General features: G+C 43.8%; 1 protein-coding gene across 5 annotated transcripts in view; it reads left to right on the forward strand.

Moving 5' to 3' along the window:
• The first annotated feature begins 477 nt into the window (after positions 1–477).
• pcdh7b (protocadherin 7b) overlaps positions 478–18,652 on the forward strand; it is a 99,514-nt gene continuing 81,339 nt past the window's right edge. For 3 of the 5 annotated variants that reach the window (XM_053861027.1, XM_053861025.1, XM_053861026.1), the window contains exon 1: positions 480–4,201. In XM_053861027.1, coding sequence (XP_053717002.1) covers positions 1,133–4,201 — 3,069 coding nt within the window. In that variant the 5' untranslated portion in view covers positions 480–1,132. Of the gene's footprint in view, positions 4,202–18,652 lie in introns of all 5 variants that reach the window. The other 2 variants (XM_053861024.1, XM_053861023.1) reach the window with 2 other exon arrangements.

The raw sequence follows: 18,652 nt of genomic DNA on the forward strand, positions 1-18,652 counted from the left end.
GAAGCGCGCTCACGATCACCCTGCTCCCGTCGCCAGCTGAAGTGTCTGTAACGCTTCATTCTGCGAAGAAACTGTGTCCGTCTCCTGGTGTTAAACGTACTGAAAAAAATCTCCATCTGAGAGGTGCGTAAAGTTGCGCGCCGCTTTCATTCCAGTCGCGCCAAACCATCCCTCCTTATAATGTTTCCAATCAAGTCCTACATTATCTCGTTTAAAATCCAGGTACACCAGGAACCGGACAGGTTCGAAGCATACATTTTAACGACGGACAAACGCATTATAACCCGACTGTCAGGGAGTTTCACCGGGGTCGCCTCTTTTAACATTTCATTTTGGGTAAATACAGTAGGACGACCGAGCGACCGAGAACAAGTCCTGCCCTGTTTACGCGCACCGCTGGGGGGTAGAAGAAACAGAGAGGGAGGTGGAGAGAAGAACGAGGAGAGAGGGAGAGAGAGAGGCAGAGGGAGGAAGGAAGGAGGGGGGACCGCAATATCATTTGTGAATCCCTCTCTCAGTGCTGCAGATCGGGGCTGCCAACACATGCGCCGCGTCTGCAGGTGAAGGAACACGCTGAATGTAGTGGATACACTGAGGAATCCAAGTCACTCGAGACAAGAAATACGGCGGATTTACACTTGTTTTCCGGTCTGTGACTGCAACATTTGACACTTGACGGTCCGGGTTTCGCCGCAAAAGTCAAGTCGCAGAGTGGACAGATCTCGTTTTCCTCTCCGCTGATGAGTTTGGAACTTAAACATCCTCGGACATTCCTGGACCTAACGCTAAGCGAGAGGAATATTTCTAGGCTGGAGATTGTTGCCCCGAACTGTGAGTAAAATAGTGCGATGTGGACTATTTTACTTTATGATGTTGCGTCCGAAGCTTGACGCGCATGGTGTTGCGAGCGCACCGGATTCATCCTTTTTTTAGTTTAGTCAGATAAAACACACGTATGTATTGAGTGCGCAAAGACATAGATACGTGAAAAGACTGAACAATTGCTGCTCTTGAACTGCTGCAGAAGCGATGTAAAAGATCCCCAATCGAATTTTTACTCGCACGCTCCTTTTTTTCACCCCTCTTTCTCACGTTCAAGAGATTGTTTTTCACTTAAAAAAAAAAAGGGACAATGAGGACTACTGGCACGGTGGACTACCTGTACTATTGCATGCTCATCCTACATCTGATGCATCAGCCGGCTGCCAAGCAAGTGCTTCGCTACCGCCTGGCTGAGGAGGGACCGCCGGATGTCAGAGTAGGGAACGTAGCGGCCGACCTGGGAATAGTAGCCGGGTCCGGGGAGGTGACATTCACGCTGGAGTCTGGCTCTGACTTTTTCAAAATTGACAACATCACAGGTGAGCTCACCACCAACGAGCGGAGGATTGACCGTGAAAAGCTCCAACAGTGCCAAATGATATTTGATGAGAATGAGTGTTTTATAGATTTTGAAGTGTCAGTGATCGGACCGGCCCAGAGCTGGGTGGATCTCTTCGAGGGGAAAGTCATCATATTAGATATCAACGATAACACTCCGTCATTCCCTTCCCCTGTCCTGACGCTGTCTGTGGAGGAGAACAGACCCATTGGAACCCTTTATCTGCTGCCTACGGCCACTGACAGAGATTTTGGCCGAAATGGAATAGAGAGATATGAGCTCATTCAGGACACCGGTGATAACTCAAGACGCCTGTCAGGGGATTCGTACTCTGGTAAGAGGAGGTTTGAGGAGGGCGCCAGTCGGAGCAGTGTCTTTGAACTGCAAGTTGCTGACACCACTGATGGAGAGAAGCAGCCCCAGCTCATCATTAAAGGGGCCCTTGATAGGGAACAGAGAGACTCCTATGAGCTCACTCTCCGCGTGAGAGATGGAGGTGATCCCCCTCGCTCCTCCCAAGCCATCCTGAGAGTGATGATCACCGATGTGAATGACAACAGCCCACGGTTTGAGAAGAGTGTGTATGAAGCCGATCTGCCGGAGAATAGCTCCCCCGGTGCCCCCATACTGCAGCTGAAAGCGGCTGATGCGGACGTGGGGGTCAACGGTCAGATCGAGTATGTGTTCGGGGCTGCCACAGAGTCGGTTAGGAGGCTGCTGAGGCTGGATGAGAGCACAGGCTGGCTGAGTGTTTTGCACCGCATCGACCGTGAAGAAGTGAGCCAACTGAGGTTTACAGTAATGGCCCGTGACCGTGGCCAGCCCCCCAAAATGGACAAGGCCACTGTGGTGCTGAATATAAAAGATGAAAACGACAATGTCCCTGCCATAGAAATACGGAAAATCGGACGCATATTCCTCAAAGATGGCATCGCCAACGTGGCTGAGGATGTGGTGGTGGACACACCCATTGCCCTGGTTCAGGTGTCAGACCGTGACCAGGGTGAGAATGGCATAGTGACCTGCACCGTGGTCGGCGATGTGCCTTTCCAACTGAAACCAGCCAGTGAGATGGAAGGAGAGCAGAATAAAAAGAAGTATTTCCTGCACACATCCGCGCCACTCGACTATGAGGCCGTGCAGGAATACAACGTGGTCATTGTGGCTGTGGACTCAGGGAGCCCGAGTCTGGCAAGTAATAATTCTCTTATTGTGAAAGTGGGCGATACAAATGACAACCCGCCTATCTTCAGCAAGAATGTAGAGGAGGTGTCATTTCCTGAAAACAATGCCCCAGGTGAGCGGGTGACAACCGTGCTAGCAATTGATGCAGATAGTGGGAAGAACGCTGAAATAGCCTATTCCCTCGACCCATCAGTAAATGGGATTTTCTCTATCGATGCAGACAGTGGAGACATCCGAGTAAACACCATCCTGGATAGAGAGCAAACGGAGCGCTACGAATTTAAAGTGATAGCCAAAGATAAAGGACTAAACACACTTCAGGGCTCTGCGACCGTGGTCGTCCTTGTGGCAGACAAAAATGACAACGAACCAAAGTTCATGCAGGATGTGTTTACTTTCTATGTCAGAGAAAACCTGGAACCAAATAGTCCTGTTGGCATGGTTACTGTCATCGACGCAGACAAAGGCCAAAACGCAGATATGGGCCTGTTCATTGAGGAGGAGGAGGAGATCTTCTCCATTGAAAACGACACCGGGACCATATTTTCCACTCTGTCCTTCGACAGGGAACACAAAACTACTTACACATTCCGGGTCAAAGCTGTTGACGGAGGAGACCCTCCCAGATCTGCCACAGCCACCGTTTCGCTCTTTATCGTGGACGAAAACGACAACGCACCGACTGTCACCTTCCCCATTAACAGCTCCTACACCCTCCTCCCGCCCTCAAGTAACATCAGAACTGTTGTCAGGACCGTGATCGCCACCGATTCCGACACCGCATTCAACGCCGAGCTGAACTACAGCATCGTTGGTGGAAACCCCTTTAAACTTTTTGAGATTGATGGGGTCACTGGTGTCATTTCCCTCGTGGGGAAGCTGGAGCAGAAGCACATTGGTCTCCACAGACTTGTGATCCAAGTGAACGACAGCGGCCAACCTTCTCAGAGCACAACCACTTTGGTCCATGTATATGTGAATGAGACTCTTTCCAACTCCACCGTTGTGCAAGCCCAGGTGGCAAAGAGCCTGAGCACATCTCTCAACACCAATATTGCCGGGGACCCAAATTACGACCTCAGTAAACAAAGACTCAGCATCGTAATTGGAGTCGTGTCAGGCGTCATGACAGTCATTCTCATCATCCTTGTTGTCGTTATGGCCAGATATTGCCGGGCCAAAAACAAGAACGGGTATGAAGCTGGCAAGAAGGACCATGAAGACTTCTTCACACCCCAACAACACGACAAATCCAAAAAACCCAAGAAAGACAAAAAGAAACAGAAATCCAAACAGCCACTTTACAGCAGCATCGTCACCGTAGAGGCCTCCAAACCGAACGGACAGCGCTATGATGGCGTCAACGAGAAACTGTCCGACAGCCCAGGCATGGGCCGCTACCGCTCGGTCAACGGTGGCCCGGGAAGTCCAGACCTGGCACGGCACTACAAGTCCAGTTCGCCTCTTCCAACAGTTCAGCTTCACCCACAGTCACCGACAGCGGGTAAAAAGCACCAGGCTGTTCAGGACTTGCCCCCTGCCAACACCTTTGTTGGCACCGGAGATAACATTTCCCTTGGATCTGACCACTGCTCTGAATATAGCAGTCAGACAATCAACAAGTACAACAAACAGGTAAGAAGTCCATTCTCTGCTACTGTTGTTTCTCTTCACAACATACAAATGTCCTCTGTTACCTCCCCTTAGCGCTTTGTCTACCATAATGTGCTGTGACAGGGCCAGTCTCAGTAGTCGTGCTGCCTTTATGGTGTTAATGTGTGTCAAGTTAGCAATATTGATCTGTTTTGGTTTGGAGTGCCATTCACTTTTTTTAATCTGAAGGCAAAAGGAAAGGTGTAGATTAACTCAGAGAGGGGTCCTGTTCGCACCTTTTCCAAACTCTTTCAACATTTCTTTTTTATTTCCCTCCACCTGTCAGTGTGTTCGGGTTCCATCCCCCCCCTTCCGCTAGTTCAACTTTCTCAAGTGTCATCATTTCAAGCGCCACAGAGCAGCAGTGTTGTCAGAACTAATAACCTTGGCAAATATGTGTGAGGGTGTTGCAGACGGTTCACATTTGGGTTCGGTTTGCAGTTATTCTATCACAGGAGGGAGGGTGGCAGGGGCTCACCCCCCCCCCCGCCCTTCGTTTTCAGACAAGGCTAGCTTATTTTCTGCCGAGAGGACGAGAATAAAAACAAAAGCTGAGCTAAACGTGTTTTGCATCCAGTACAAACATGGCTTTCTAAGCTTTTATTGGTGCTGTTTTATTAGAAACATCTGGCCATGAGGGCATAGTCACATTCCTCCCTACTTCAGGGTGTTTCAATTCATTAACCTGGTAATGAAATGAGGCATTTCCGTTTACTACCACCCATACTGTGGCCAGTTTCCATCTTTTTCTACCTCATGCATGAAACCCGAGAATCGTTTTCCTGTTTCATTATATTCCTCTGTTTACCACCGAGTCTTTTTTCCTCAATTTTATTTATCAACATTTTCCAAGTATTTTTGGGTTTCAAAGGCAATCTCCAAAAGAGCTCATTTGCATCTGGAAGAAAAGAATCCTATTGTTTTATGCGCTCTCTTTGGCAGTGTAATTAATTATTGATCTTTTTTTTTCCTTGGTGTCAGCACCTTCTCTTTTTTTCTCTCATAAACCTGCTTTTCTGTCTGCTTTTGCTTCCTCCCCCTTCATCAACATATCTTTTCTGTTATTGCTTTCATATTGTATCACCACAGCTACCCATATTCCAGTCCTACCCTCCTTTGCTGAACCACATTTTTGCGTTCCAGCACGTTGTGCCTCTTTTTCCTTTTTTTTTGAAGGCAGTTTCAAGAAATAATGCCATTGCAGCAGCGGCACACTTGGCATCACCTATTTTTTTCCCCCCCTCTTTGCACTCGTTTCTTTTTTAATCTCCCTTTTCATTTCTTAACGCCCTGGACTCTGTTGCCCGCCATCCTTCTCTTGGCCCGCTACATCTCATGTTTCTAATACGGCATACGTACACCGACTTGCTTCCCAGAGTGTGAGGAGTGATGTTGCTTTCGGATGTCTCCTGCATAATTAAAAGGGCACTCTATTTGCTGCTGCAGCAGAGGCTTGTATTGTGTGTCGTCGTGCTCCACTTATATAATTATTTACTTATTTATTTATTGCTTTTATGGGCTGTGCTAGTCATAAAAATACTACACTGGTCAGTAAAGAGATATCTCCACTGACCAGTTCGGGCTGAATATTTGTATTCAATACTGTGCGTCCACTGTAGTACTGCCTCTAATAAATAAATAACCATTTCCTGTGCTCATCGTGGAACATTGTGGGCCACACTATACCTGAGTTAAATAATAAATTGAATGGCAAATGTTGATTTTATTCAAGAATTGATTGGCACTACGAGTTTTACATATACTGCTGCATCTGTTTTGAGCAAATTCTTAAGCACCCAAACAAAACTGTGGTCCTTAAGTTGCACATCATATAGGATGAGAAGGCACGATCAACCATGTCTCCTAATCCAATAGTGCAGAATAATGCATGCCATTCTCAAGCAATGGTTCATGACAAACTGTGATACATTTCCAACCCCACCAACCAGGAGCTGAACATGAGTACATAATGTTTATCATACAAAAAACATGCTGGGCATAGGTTTGCTCTAAGAATTGAAGGCGTGCATATGAAAGTGCTCTCTGTGAAATAACAAAGATGTGCAAATGTTTTGAGAGTGATTTACTATGATTACTACAGGTTTAAATCATGGTCTGTGATGCTTTTCCTTCCATGGCAGCCTGGATAGCAGATGTCAGCCAGCGTGTTTCATATCATGGACAGTTTAGATAAGAAGTTGTTTCAAAGGTGTTGAACACATGTGCTCAGCCTCTGATGCGTCTGCCCAAGCCTTCCTTAGATGTGTGTTTTTTTCTCACTGTATACTGGAAGTAGGAGAAGGTCGTATTGAACAAAATAAAGAGTGCCCTGTCAATGGTAGACAGAATGGTCCTGACTGTTGCACAGGGAACATGGGTTTGGGTGGAGAGAATGAGAAGAAAGGGGGAAGAATAGCACTGACCGTTCACTCTGATCTGAAAGGTATCATAGGTCTTTTCACACTTATCTCAAAGAAAACCTGCTCATGCAGGTAACTAAGCAGCGACAGGGGGTTTATCAGCAAGACATGTCCTTCTTTTTGCTAACAGATATTTAAACATTCATTAAGCTCAGACAACTGCATGGGAGAAGCCGGGCAGCTGCTGAGGTCGGAGCTGGAGGGATGACAGACCTGACACTTCCTCTATTGATTGTTTTCCTTATTTCTACCGTTTCTTCGCTGTATGTGGGCACAACATCATCCGATCCATCTGTTCTTGCACGACTCTGCCTAGTCGGTACATTTTCTGACTGAAGAGCAGCATGCATCCGTAAAGGAACTCTTAAATGCATTGCTTTTGGCAGTTATTTCAGCTGCACTCTGCCAAAACACAATGCCGGCCAACAGAAATGCAGTGGAGAAAGAAATCACTTAGCCGCTGTATTAGCCAATGCCATCCGGCTTTGTTTCATCTTTTCACTTCAAAGTGCTACTTGTCACTAGGTGGATCACTTTTAATCATTAGTGAGAGACAACAGCTTGTGTTCAGCGCTCTCATAGTGTGTCCCCTCGAGGCAAAAGCAGAGTCCACACGTTTATACAAGTGTATCATCATGCCTGAGGGCTGTTGCAGCAGGCTTAACTGGACACTGCCTTTAACCACTGATACTTCTGCAGCTGTTACTTTAGAGCTTCCTCTCCGCTGCACTCACTCCATAATGGTCGAAGTGTTGCATCTGATTTGCCTGAGTCAAATAACTCCCCTCCCTTTCACAAGTGCAGGACAGGACAAATGATATTACCATGCAAATCTGAACCTCCTGACTGGTGCTGGCACTTGGGTGGACTCACTTGTTCTCCTTCATGCTCCCTTCAGGTCAGGAAACCAATATGGAAATCGTGCGTTTTGTCGGTTAAAGCAAATGAATTGGTTGCACCCTGAGCAACTATGAAAAGCTGCTGCTGAGCTTAATGTACCACAACACAAGGTCCGTGCAAGTTTTAGTGGCAGATAAAATACGTGAGGGAGACATCTTGGACCGCTGCATTTTCTTCTTAATGAAACAATAAGCTCAACAAACAATAAGCATCAACAGTCAATGGCTGACATTTTATCATGTGAAACAAAAATATAAATAAATAAATGGTTGAACATTGTGAAAATCCATATGCGTGTACCCCTCTTTACACCGGTATCGATCTTTCCACTGTTCCATCTTCGACCATTAATTCAAATTTGAACATAAACCGCTTATTCTGGACCCCTGTTTGGCATTCAACACGCCCTGGAGCGAGCAGGCGTCTGGAACCCCCCTCTTTAGCTGTCAGATGATTTTATCTGTGAAAGCACCGAGGCACTCAGTCACTCATGGAGCCCAATCAGGTAATGACTTGATAAGAGGTTCCACATGAGTGTTGAAACTACTGGCCTTGTCCAAATCCATAATGCAGGTCACACCTAACGTCTAGAGAAACCGGCTTTTGTGCTTTAGTTTGTGCCCATGTGCTTGAGTGAAAGATACTTTTTTGGATTCTTCTGGGAGGGTTTGTTGATCTCTTTTGAATTAGTACACAAATTGAAATTGAGATTTCAAATAAATAGCAGCAGATAAATCGATGCAATTTTTTTTTTGTTTGGCTAAATTAGATATGACCTCTTCAGTCCAATTGTTTTTCTCCTCTTTTTATTTTACTTCTCCAACACAGGAATCCATTATTTACTGTGTGGCTGGGAAGTTTTATATGCACTATGATGAAACGCCCAAAATAGAAGTAAGATTTGAGATGTGCGGTAGTCATGTTTGTTTTAAGATACAGTTATCTTTGTGTGGTTCATGACTTAGTGAAAAATTGTCATAGTCAATGATTATGGATCCAAAAGTAGCCAAACACAAACCAGAGGATCATGTGTGTCCTGAGAAGGAAATCAAAAGAGGTAAGGACAGCACCCCTGAAATTGCAGTGGGCAGCACATTTTCTGGTGTTTAGTTTGCCCATTTAAATGCGTTTTCTCTCAGGCAATTACTAATCTAAGGATTATACTTACTTGATATGCTGAGGGAGAGTGAGAGAAAAAGTCTGGGGGATATTTTTATCGCTGGTTGTGCAATAAAACTCAACAAAAATAACGATTCTTCAAGACATGGAATACCTCAAATCTGCTGACGATCCTTTTCTCAGCGGCCCCTGTTCTCTTCATTCCATGTAAGTGCCACTTTCTGCACATGGATGTAAATACTTTGGTGACTGGATCGGCTTCTTCGTTCTCCCCTTGTGTTTTGGTGGAAGATATTGAAGGATAAGGGAAGCAGAGGGAGGAGCAACACAGTAAGAGACGTAAGACACATGCCGGCGTGATTGCTCTTCATGCTGCTGATTGTAAGTGGCAGCACTGAGGATGCCACGTCTTTCTTGCCGCTTCTATCAATTTGAAGTAATCAGAAATGGAATTCAGTTTTATCCTCTGAAGTGATCACATTATATGGGAGAAGGCCCATTCATATTTGCAGATTCCTTCCGTCCCATAACTCGCGACAAACTGGCCACACGCAGACTTGATTTTGTGGTCACTGTAAACCCAGGTTTATACAGTGTATTGACTTTTGCGAGGCTCAACGGGTCCACGATGTGCTGTCCTCTTCCTGTTGTTTCCTCCACAGCCATCTTGGTGTATTGACTCCAGAAGCTTGCGCTCGCTAAATGAGTACATCACTTAAGCTACACTGTTACACAACCGAGGAGATTAGACTTGTGTTGACGAGCCGGATCTGGCTATAGAGTTGTTGCTGTTTACCACCAGTTGCTGAGATTTGTGCAGTCTTCACCTTCATCGAGCTGACAGAAGATCATTCAACAATCCAAACTGAGGCAGATCAAACTTGGGCCTTTCTCCATTTGGACCTGAGTCTTCCTCCCATCCCTGTCTCTCCTCGTGTCTTTCTCACTCAGGAGGACGAACGCTGATGGCTCAGATGAATCACTTCTTGTCAGCTGTGCTCACATGGGTCTAGGGTGTCAAGGGAACTGACAGTGGGGTCCCTGGCCCCTTGTCAGTAGGCAGCAATTGAAGCTCCATCTCTTATCAGAAAGGTTGTCACACTCGGCCTTCGTGAAAATGAGCATAAGAGACTATAAATGTCACCGACGGTGGTCTATAATTTACAGTAATTGTTTTTTTTTTGCTGCTTCGGCAAAATGCATTGCTGTAGAGGTGTGGATCAGATGCTAGAGAGAGCGTTTCAATGCGGAATACTGTCCACTCCTGCGGCATAAGGGAACTGAGCACGGTTGCTACATAGTCATTTTAATATGTATCTGCAACAACGTTACTAACTACAACCAAGTCAAGGTGCTGATGTGTATGGACAAAGCTGTTTTGTGGGGCCCACAGGTGCTTTAAATATATTCAATTTGCTGAAAATAAAATTCACGACTAATTTAAAGTTCCAGTGCGTGTCAGTGTCATGATCTACAGAGATTTGAGTGTTCCGGCAGTGCCCTTGTTTCTGGTGTAGTTATAGAGTCAGTACAATTTATGTATTTTGAAACTAACCAGAGAGATGCTAAAATAGCCTCAAACAATAAAAAGAAGAGATTGATATTGCACTCTGTTTACACCAGTGCCAGTTGTAGACTGTTCACGTCACATTAATGTTGTTTGGCCGGTGACTTGGACTGTGTTTAAAAATGTGGCCCCCTGCTGAATGCGGTTATTGCATCATTTGAATTGGAGTCTGTGCTCCTCATCAAAATGTAGCTTCATTTTCAGCACTTTTTTTCTGGTAACATTCATTGGCAGGTGTAAAAACACGAATTGGCTTCAAGACATTACTTTATCTCCTGACCCACATCTTGTTGTGGAATTCTACGCTTGAATGTAAAACATTTTGCTGCTGAAATTTGTAAGTCTGAATTCATGTACAGTGCAAAAACTATTGCACCGTAGCTGAAATCAAAGTGAATTACAAATACCAGGTAGAAAATAATATACAAATATGAGACAACAATGGGTCTCATTGCTGACCAGTATTCAATCACCAAGCAAAGCGTTTTACTACTGCCTAACTAGCATGTTTTCTACTGATTTAAACTCTTCTTTTTTGTAGTGAGCAACAATATTTAAGGTCTGCTGAGATTCCCTGACACATTAAGGAATGTCCAGGACAAGTATTGCTTGCAGACTCTTGGTCTTCTGCTTTTATCTACCGACCATGTCGCTCTTTATTATGAACACATGAGCTTTGCAAACAGGTTTGATGGATCCGATTTGAGGAGGATCTATATAGGACAGCTTGACTGCTTTTATTAGGCCTGTTTGGAGCGGCTCCCACCATGTGGCCCCCAAATGAGATTATATGTGTATGAAACAGGAGGTAGACTGCTCGCCGCCCATCCATCAAAGCCTTGGGGGACCTGTGTGTGAAACTTTGTGCATGTGTGCTCAGCGGGTGCACTCGCCGTGTAGCGCAATGTGTTGATGTCTAAGGGTGTGATAGTGGTGCTGTATGAATTTGTTGGAGCTTCCTGTAAGAGGCTGGCGAGGACAGCAGACGGGGGTCTCCACAGTTCAGCCTCTCCATCATCTAGCGCACGGGGTACTGCGACATGCCTGAGAGGGTTTCAATATCCTGTGCGCACTTGTTGGTGTGTTTACCCAAGGAATGCATTTTTTTTTTTCTGGTCATGTACATCACAGCACACATGAGACAGATGCAGCCCAAAGTCTTGAGAAATCCTTAACCATCGTCTGTTCTAAACCCATGACACGCTTGAATCGTCCCAGGATTTGACACCGCTTTTGCATTCCCCCCTTGAGCAAGACACCAGGAGCTCAAACGCCCTACCGACTTGTGTATTTACTGCTGCCTCAACCCCACAGAACCATATTCAATTTAGACACAGCTGTAATAAATTGTGCACCTTTGCCAGGAAAAAAAATAACTAAAATATTCATCACCGAAGCTGCTGCAGAGGTAGCAGAAGCCCCCGTACCAATGAGGCTTTACCTGGCAGGCTATTAGCAAGGCCAGATAAATCTTGTCTGAGGCTGGAAGAGTTGGCCTGCCCGCTGAAGAATGAAGGTCACAGGGCAGCCAGAGTTATGAGCGGACAGTGCAGGGTAGCTGCTATCAAATCAAGGAAATAGGAAGGTTCAGTTAGCCTTTTTCTCCTTTTATTTCCTTTAGCTTGGCACTAACAGCAGCACGAGATGGATAGAAATGCCGCCCAGTTTCAGTACAAATTGGTTCCGAGTTCAGCAACGCATCAGCAGAGTGGTTTGTCGCGCTGCCTCAAACCATCGTTTCTTTTTCCAATCCAGCTATTTTCGTTCAGAGCAGCTCTCTTTCCCATTAAAAATGAAGACGAGCTGCCATTGTTCAAAAATTAGTTGATGGCTTCCGTGTTCCTGCCTCCATTGTAAATTCAACTGTGTTCAAACATGCATGTCTCAAGACATTTCAAACTGGAGGCAGATCTGGTTGTAGTTTTGAGCATTGCTGAGAGAACATGCTGCAACGCTAGAACCAACACATATACATTTACGCCAAGCCTTTTTCTACTTTTATTTCCCTAAAAAAAAAAAAAAAAGTCTTGACCGAATGGTTAAGTAGTCAGCTGCCTATTAAGTTGAAGAGGCCATTTGTCAATGCTTGAAACCTGTTAAGCTGACCTGCTTGTTCTATTGATTATTGGACAAAGAGCAATTGATGCTTCCATCATTGTTTTGGCCATTACTCAAACACAATGCCAATGAGCGGGTTCAAAATGTCCAATTGACCTATTTGGATTTATTTTATCTTGTAAGGAATTTTGAGCCCAAACCTTTGATGTTCATTTTTACCAACATAACACCCTCCCAAAGATATTTAAATATTATATATATATATATATATATATATATATATATATATATATATATATATATATATATATATATATATATATATATATATATATATATATATATATATATATATATATATATTACTAACTAACTGATATGAAGTCCAAAGTTTCCAAAGTTTCGACATTTCCTTTTGCATTGTGCAACTCTCAGTTACATATATCCATTCTTAATATTAAACCTATACCTTCATTATGCCCTGTGCTTCGGTGGAACTTATTTATTTAAAGACAAATATGTGCTTTCTGAGATGAATATACCGCTTTATAAGGGCGGCGTGTTTATTAAAGGCTATATAGTCTAATACATACTGTGTACTTTCCATGCGGGCTGCTGGGAGTTTTGAAGACTGCAATATAAAGTGGGCATGACTGTTATTCTGACTTAAGTCAGACAAATTCTACTGTGGGTTGAGGAGCTCCAGACATTTAATATGGTTTCAGGTATTGATTTGAAGCACCTTGCCCTATAGCCTGTTTATTATCGGGTTTCGGTTTCACTGACAGTATCACAGGAGATGGAGTCCTGCCTTTCATATATTTTCTCTCTGTTGTTCTTGGCAACCAGCGTTTTAGCAACAACCACATAGAACATGCAAGCAAAATATTGTAGTACTGTGATTTAAAAATATATATTTTTTATCTTCTTTTTTGATAGATAACATTTGTCTATCCATGTATTTATCTTTCGGTGATGTTATCAAAGCTTAGCAGACCATATATTGACATCCTTTGTACATCCAGATTTGGTCTGCTGCAACCTTTGGGAAGCAGTAGTCAGCCCTAAATCTCAGTCTGACGTCAGAGGTGCCTTGAGGGGCAGCAGGCCCACGGAGGCGAGTGGAATGGAGAGTGTTGTTACAGTTGTTGCCATTCGCTTCCAGCTTGATGACGTCTGGGATTGAGGGTAAGGCACGGATATCAATCAAATTGACATGTCCTCGGGTTGAGAAATGATTAGAATAATGGTAAACAATGCTGCTTACACACTGGCAGGTTTTTCATGTTTTAGCAGTGCCTTCAGTTAATAATATGCGCTGAGATTCATCTCTATCAAGGTTTCTATGATGATGAGTTGTTATGGCTTCACATCACTTTTTTATTTTTTTTTAATCTTTCCGCCTTTTAGCTGTCGTCAACGGTTGTAAATATAGTCACAAAACTAATATAGATAGATTGTAAGTATAGAGCACATTTTATAAAACAGGAAACTCTTTGAAATTTACATCAACAAGATGAAACTATTTCACCCAGAAGTCGTGGCATTTAGCTCTCTTCAGGTCGCATACAGATGCTCATCTTCTGTTGTTGAACGTCTGTCTCTGCCCGACCTTCATCTCCGTCTTTTTTGCTTTTTTTCCTCGCACCAATATTGACCACTTTTTTTTTTCTTTTTTGGATTGTTTGTCATTGTGACTGATCTTCTGAGGCATCTTCTGAGCTTTATGCATTCACACTCATTCAACATCAAGAAAAACAAACATTTCGCAGCCTGTCATTTCCATGTGTCAAGATCAAGTGGTACATTTATTTCAAACACCTTTGAAATAAATACACATTTATCATTCCATTGTTAGAAACACTTCTGCAGCATTTTATATAGCGCGTCGTTGGTGGTTGGGATGGGGGCAAAAAATACCAGGTGACACGATTAAAATGAAGAACAGGAATTATCAACAGAGTTCTTTAACTCTCAGAGTTAAAGAAGATGGACAGTATCTCAATGCATTTGGGGTAAAAAAAACAAAAAAATATATATATAAAAATAAAAAAAACAAGATGCATGATAGCAGCCATGTAATATAATAATTCAATGCTTTCAATGATGTTCAAATTTTATATATTTTACATAACAGTATCAAACAATGTTTCTATAAAAAAAGAAGAAAAGAAATTGGATATCATATATGAAAGTGTCAAAAAAAGTGGTTATTAAATAAGACAGAAGTGAGCTAAAAATACATTTTAAAAAAGGAACGTTGCGAAGGGAAAGCGTTAATAGAGCTCATCGTGCCTTTGACAAGCAAGTAAGTACCCGCACGGGTGACTTTTACAAGTGTGCTGTGGAGATCCCCAGCTGGCCTTAAAGGCTAGACAGTAACTTTCTGTTTAATCATCATCAGAATTCTGCTGGTGCCGCCGCAAATGTTTGAGCGGCGCAGATTACATTCCCCCCGTGAAGCTAATTGCGGACGATCGTTTGATGTCGATGCAAATGTGCTTAACGTGCAAAGGCGTCTTGCCTCACTTTCCTTGCTGTGCACATTTGAAAGATTTACGTCAGGCTGTCTTTGTGTGTGTCAGCTTTTGAGTCTGTGTGAATACACTTTAGTTTGCCAAGGCAGCCGCGTCTCTTTAGTGGATTGGGAACATGACATGACAATCGGAGACCTTGTAATTTGTGTTTAAAACGCCAGCGTGATTTTGTGAGAACGAGGCGGCGCAACGGCAAGAGTCCTTGCTTTACTGTCTGAACCATACTGTGCATGGCTCCTGGTGAACCACCCATTGTTACTATGGCAATGCTAGTCTACTGCTGCATGTGACATGGCCAGAATAAATGTTATGGAGGATCTTATGTTTCGAGGATGATGAAAATAACTAGCTGCACAACATTAAGCTCATTGTATAATTGACTTTGGTAGCGTGGTCAGCTTTAAACAGGGGTCGGGGACACGCCCACTCAAGTCAGAAGTTGCGTGTAAAGGGCTGCAGCATGCCGACTTGGAAGTGACACGAGCACATGAGGTGTATCAGATTCAAATTAAAAACTTGTATGACTAGAAAAACATGAGACAAAGAATCGTGTGCATGTGTCAATCAAAAATGTGTTTGCTAACTTTGACCTTGTAATGATGGTTGAGCACTCAGTGGAACGTGGCAATACTAATAGACTTGTGTATGGTTTGCTTTCTATTTCCTTTAAAGAGAAAGAAAATCTTGTGGATGGGAGATTTTTAGATTTCTTTGCAAAGACTCAGACTGGCACTCTTGAAAAACAGAGTAGCATTCCGGCAGTACCCCTAGACCTGCGAGCTGTGGGAACATTTGGAACCTTCTGTGGCTGCTTTTTGATTACTAGTTGCAGCCCCTCTGGAGGCTTTGTGTCAGAGCTCAAAATGAACACTGTGGGCAGTTAATGGTGTGTTCCTACCAATGTGCGTCTGGACGCGTGCGTGTGTGTGTGTGTTTTCCTATCCCTATAGTGTTCAGCATACCAATGTTTTTTTTTGTTTTTGTCTTTCATTACACTACAGTAAGTGGAAAAAAAGGCTGGAGTGAGCGCATGCATAACAATACACCGAGCCTCCTTATGCTGCCTTAGCTGAAGTGTAGTGACATTGTGTGTAAAGAGTAAAAGTAGCCGCTGCCTATTTACGGCAGCCTATATGGTATATATCCGCAGACGTGATGGGATTTCTCACACGCTGTCAAATATATGTGCCAAAGCTCACTCACTGTCCTTCAGACTGTATTGTTGATCAGGGAGTGATACATTACGTGGAGCGAATGGATGACACTTCCTTACCGGTTTGCATCAAGACAATGACAACAACAATAGCAACAAGGCTGGAAGGAGGCCCTACGTACAGCGAAGGCTGATGCGCCAAAAGAAGGAAGTGACAGTTTTGAAAAATTGGCAAATGCTGTTTGCTGGAAGGCTTCCTCCGGGCTAGAGTACCTCTGGAATCATGCGTGAACGCAGAGGCGTGTGAATGAAAAATGGCAGCCATGTCGCTGCTATGATTCTTTTTTTTCCCTTTTCCTCATTTTCATCACCGAACCCTAGAATCCAGTTTTTTTTTTGTTGGCATTTAACCTTTCAGTTTTCCATCGGTTTTTCATCTGACCCTCTGTTTTCCTTCTCACACTGCTTACCTCCCCCTCTGCTGCTCCTGTAGCTTAGCAGACAAGGTTATTTAAGGCTCAGAATCCACAAAACCGGTCGTAGGTGTGTTTGCTTTTGTTTCCCTCCAAAATCGGTGCTTTCGGTGTCACATTGTTAGCTGTTGATCCTCATGCAGCCACTGCCCATCTGTGGAGTGTTTTATGTGGTACGACGCCAACCCGAGCTCAGGCGGATATCCACAATCCTATCATCAGCCTTCAAGCTGCGAGGCAGCAACGCAGCAGCGACGCTCGGCAGACATTTTGGTGATACCTGATGATTTCCCAGCGAGATTATTGACACAAGAGGATAAAGTACATAACAGCCTTTTACACGCTGGGCCTTTGAGAATCCATGCTGAATTTGCTTGAGATAGTGTCTTGCTTTTGTTACTCGGGAAGGAAGCATTCGTTTCTCCAGCCGTGGTGCAATTGCAACAACTGTCACAGCGTGATCCCTCCTGCACAACATCTGTCCCCGGATTGCTTAACCCTTCCTAATGACATCCTGTTTATCTCAATATTCCAACGACTAATTATTAGGCACAGGCTTCCCTAAGTAATGTTTTAATCTCTTATCGTGAGCTGTGGCTGTGGAGCAGAAATTAAAATCAATCCAAAGAGTCCAAGACTCTTCTACAGTTTGGTCCATCTGGCCTCTGCGATGCCAAGTTTCACTCAAGCCTTTAACCAATGCATGGTTTCACCTTGAGAGTTGCTTAAACATTGTTTTTATTCAACGAAAAAGAGGCATTGGATTAAAATCCAGCGTGCGCATTTCATGTTTTTACAGCTGCTGTGCAGGAATATTGCTGGTTTGAAGGGTGTGAGTTGTTAAATTTAGAAGCACTGTATTTGCGCTGAGATTGTCTTTTTTGCCGACCACATATAAGGTGTTTTAAGATCCAAAATCTCCCTCATCTTGTGTCTGCGGTGCCCTTGAGTTAATACACTGAATGGAGTATTGTGAATTACGATCATGATGTGTACTGATTTCTTCCACTCATCGCTTGCTTAACAAGGCGAGCTTTGTAAAGCAGTCTTCCGCTGTACTGTTCCGCATACCTCACAGATTCTCAAATCCTTTACCAAAGTCAAGAGCCTGTTAGAGACGGTGACCAATGGAGTGTTTAATACCGTGCTGGAACTTTCAGTCACATTTTGTCGATTTGCCATACTTTCACAAACAGAAAGCTTTTTGAACCGTTCCCATTGATCGATTTCCCCTCTTTATAAACCCTCTCTTCAAAATCGTTCCATCTGTCTAGATCAACAAGAAACCAGATTGTTCGTGTTCGTCAATGTTTCAGCTATGCGTTTCTCAAGTTTTATAAACTGACACCATTGAACTTGTGACTGCAGTGATCTTGTGATCTGGTCTACGGTTAGTCAACAGGTCAAATGTTGTTGGATTGATTTGGATTGTTGAGGGGGAAACTTGTGGAAACGTATTTCATCCTAACTTTGTTCTGACATATGCTCACACACATTCGCTTCAACTATCTCCCTCACACACACGCCTTGGAAATTATCCTGGGCAGAGCTGATTCAATTAGTATGAGGTGAGGAGCGAGGAGATTAAGGTCACACTTGCCATTCCAGTCCAAATGGAGATGCTTCCTCTGAGACTCTCTAATTTTGGCAGCTCCTGGGTCATTGTTACGACATCGTCTAGAACTGCTCCAGAGACTGATTTCCCAAAGATTTCAAATGTAGGTTTTAGGTGTGACTTTTTGCCTTCATGCAATGAGCTCTGCGCCAGTGCACTGACTCTCACCCCGCAGCTACTGGAGAACGTGCTTCTCTTTGCAAGCATGTCACAGAGGCTTAAATTAACTGTACAAACAAGTTACACATACATGCTTCCATGGTGTTTGGCACCAAATACTTCAACACATTCTTAGAAATCCAGGCAAACAGTTTTTTGCTGTGTATCCTCAAACAACCCCGTTGAAAACGCTCTGCTGCTGCTCCTCTGTTATTGAACTTTAAAATGGGCATTTTTAGCATGAACAATATTAGCTATGGATTTCAAGTAATTGTACATTCTGACAACGGCGAGTGGCCAATCAAGCTGTAATAGGTGGGCAGTGGAATCGATGCTGGGTAAACATCAGACCTTTGTGTTGAAAAGTTATTCAAACAAGCAGCTAATCTAATAATCACTAATGGATAGAACACCTGGCTCTCCAATAGCTCC

The sequence above is a fragment of the Synchiropus splendidus genome, chromosome 3, assembly GCF_027744825.2.
Source record: "Synchiropus splendidus isolate RoL2022-P1 chromosome 3, RoL_Sspl_1.0, whole genome shotgun sequence".
Lineage (NCBI taxonomy): Eukaryota > Metazoa > Chordata > Actinopteri > Syngnathiformes > Callionymidae > Synchiropus > Synchiropus splendidus.